This window comes from Geospiza fortis, unplaced genomic scaffold, assembly GCF_000277835.1.
Source record: "Geospiza fortis unplaced genomic scaffold, GeoFor_1.0 scaffold97, whole genome shotgun sequence".
Classification (NCBI taxonomy): Eukaryota; Metazoa; Chordata; class Aves; order Passeriformes; family Thraupidae; genus Geospiza; species Geospiza fortis.
This window is the reverse complement of record NW_005054343.1, coordinates 3,788,133-3,791,122: the sequence shown is the minus strand read 5'-3', so window position 1 is coordinate 3,791,122 and position 2,990 is coordinate 3,788,133. Positions and strand designations below refer to the sequence as shown.

The following is a 2,990-nucleotide window of genomic DNA, read 5'->3' as shown; positions in this document are numbered from 1 at the left end:
GGGCCTGGCTGTGGGGACAGAGGCTTATTCCCATGTCCCCTACCACTGGGGAAGTCCCAGTTAATCTGTGGGACTAGAATGCCCAACTCCCTGGACAGCTGGTATGGGCTGTCCCATGGGCTGGGAGAAATGGGGAGTGCTGATAAGGGGGGGCAGGTCCATGCCCCTTGGGAAGGGCATCTCTGCAAGGGGAGGCTGAGAATTTCTCATGGCTCTTCTGCTGCAGACAAGCTGTGGTACTGCCGCCTGTCCCCCAACCACAAGGTGCTGCACTATGGGGATGTGGAGGAGGGGGTGCAGTCTCCCCCCATCGAGAGCCTGACAGAGAAAAGTAGGTGATGGAGAGAAAGAGAGGGTGGGAAGGAGGGAGGGGAGCCCTCTGATTACTTCTAGGTTAAGACTGCCTTAAGGTGGGAATTGCCCCTCTGCTTGGCTGCTGCATGGCTGTCCCAGTGTCTGCTGGTATTGTGGGACTGGGAGCTGTGGGAGTTCAGGCTGGGGCAGACTGGCTTCCCAAAGGGTGCTGCAGAGGGGCTTGAGCTCCCCACCCCAAACTGTGGATGGCTGTGAGTCCCCACATTTGGGTTGTACTGGGCTCTGCACATGGGGGACCTGAAGGAGTGGGAGAGGGATGGGAAGAGGAAGAAGGAACTCACAGCTCCTCCACTTGCTGCAGTTCCTGTGGCAGACATGAAGATGCTGCTGGTGGGGAAGGAGTGTCCACACACAAAGGAGAAGAGCTCTGGGAAGCAGAACAAGGTCAGCACCTCACACCCACCCAATCCTGTCCAGCTGGGAATGGGTTTTGGGAGTGGGTGGATGGTGGCAGGTTGTGTGGTTTCATGGACAGAGACCTCTCCTGGAGTGCAGAGGAGGAGGGTGGGTCCAGCTCCTGCTCTGAACCCCACCAGGGCTGGGAGGAGTCCAGCTGAGAAGCCAGCTAGCCCCTGTGCTGTCCCTGCAGGATGTCCTGGAGCTGGCCTTCTCTATTGTGCACGATGTGGAGGAATACTGCCTCAACTTCATTGCCCCCACCCGGTACGAGGTGAGCTCCAGGGGCCCGCTGGGGTGGCACACAAGATGTCTCTGCCAGGGCACAGCAGTCAGGGGAGTGAGCTCTGTGTGTCCCTGGGGGGTGGAAGCCACAGCAGGGGAGAGATGGGCTCTCTGGCTGCCCAGGGCTGGTGCCAGAGATGCCCATGCTCTTCTTCCCCAGTTCTGCCTCTGGACAGATGGGCTGAATGTGCTTCTGGGCAAGGAGATGACAAGTGAGCGGACACAGACAGATCTCGATGTCCTGCTGTCCATGGAGCTCAAGCTGCGGCTTCTGGACCTGGAGAACATCAGCATTCCTGACAACCCCCCTCCCATCCCAAAGCCTCCCAGTAACTTAAACTTCTGCTATGACTTTAGCCATGCAGAGCAGTGAGTTCCTCCCAGTGCCTGTCCCCACCCTCGATGCCCCTCAAAATAAAGGCCCTCCATCCTGGCTCTGTCCCTCATCTCTGGCCGAAAACCGACGTAAAGCGCGACTGTCGTAAAAGCGACTGTAAAGCGCGACTATTGTAAAAGTGTTGTAAAAGGTGTCATAAAGCGCGACTGTCGTAATATCAGCCGTAAAGTGCGACTGTCGTAAAAGGTGCCGTAAAACGCGACTGTAGTAAAACCGGCTGTAAGGCGCTACTGTCGTAAAAGCGGCCGTAAAGCGCGACTGTCGTAAAACTGGCCGTAAGGTGCGACTGCAGTAAAACTGTCGTAAAAGGTGCCATAAAGCGCGAGTGTCCTAAAAGGCGTCGTAAAGCGCGACTGTTGTAAAACCGGCCGTAAAGCACGACTGTCGTAAAACTGTCGTAAAAGGTGCCATGAAGCGCGACTGTCGTAAAAGGCGTCGTAAAGCGCGACTGTCGTAAAACTGTTGTAAAAGGTGCCGTAACGCACGACTGTCGTAAAAGGCGTCGTAAAGCACGACTGTCGTAAAACTGTCGTGAAAGGCGCCGTAAAGCACGACTGTCGTAAAAGGCGTCGTAAAGCGCGACTGTCGTAAAAGGCGTCATAAAGCGCGACTGTCGTAAAGGGGACGTAAAGCGCAACTGTCGTAAAAGGCGTCGTAAAGCGCGACTGTCGTAAAAGGCGCCGTAAAGCGCGACTGTCGTAAAAGGCGTCGTAAAGCGCGACTGTCGTAAAACTGTCCGTAAATGCGACTGTCGTAAAAGGCGTTGTAAAGCGCGACTGTCGTAAAATCGGTCGTAAAGCACGACTGTCCTAAAATGTGGTGGTGTGGGGATCAGTCCCTGGTGTGCCCACTCTGCCAATTGCAGTGCCTTCCCCTCCTGGCGCAGGTACTTGCACACTTCAGCCACGCTGCTGCACGACTGCACCACAAGCTGCCTCCTCCCCGGCCCCACAGCCCCACCCCAGTGCCCTGCAGCTCCTCCCACGGGTGTTGTGCTAACAGCCACAGGTCAGTGGGGATCCAGCTGTGCCTCTGTGTCCTGTGTATTGGGACAGTAAACACTGGTGGAGGACTCGGAGCCGTGTCCTTTCCAAAGGTTTGGGAAGGGCTCAGGCTGACTGAGGGTCAGAAGGGGCCAGAGTGGGTAAGGCTGGGATGGCAGCACCGTGGAAGCTGTGTGTGAAGGAGCTAGGAGGATGGCTGGCAAATTTTGTTCCTGGTGTTGAGGTGCAGGCTTAGAGTCAAGCTCCCTACAGCTAAAGCTATTTCCAGCCCAGGATGGCTGGGAGCACTGTAGATGGTCCCAGTGCCATGCTGGGAAATCTTGCAGTTCCTTGGCGTTGTTACTCGCACAGTGAAGTCCTTCCCAGTTCGCTTGTCCAGAGAGGGTATGGAGTCTCCCTCACTGGAGATATTCAAAAAGCATTTCTGGGAAGACCCTGCTCGAGCAGCGGGGTTGGACCAGCTGATCCTTTCCAGCCTCGCTATTCCGCGATTCCTTGGGAGGACCGCGGCGCAGGGCCATCCCCTCCCGGCC

The 2,990-nt window shown here is 56.5% G+C and overlaps 1 protein-coding gene across 1 annotated transcript in view; it reads left to right on the top strand.

Moving 5' to 3' along the window:
- Positions 1–1,464, top strand: part of ELMO3 (engulfment and cell motility 3) — a 6,433-nt gene extending 4,969 nt beyond the window's left edge. The window contains exons 13-16 of the mRNA XM_031058400.1: positions 227–331; positions 677–759; positions 965–1,045; positions 1,217–1,464. Of these exons, the coding sequence (XP_030914260.1) occupies positions 227–331; positions 677–759; positions 965–1,045; positions 1,217–1,429 (482 nt within the window). The 3' untranslated portion in view covers positions 1,430–1,464. The remainder of the gene's footprint in view (positions 1–226; positions 332–676; positions 760–964; positions 1,046–1,216) is intronic.
- The last annotated feature ends 1,526 nt before the right edge of the window (positions 1,465–2,990 follow it).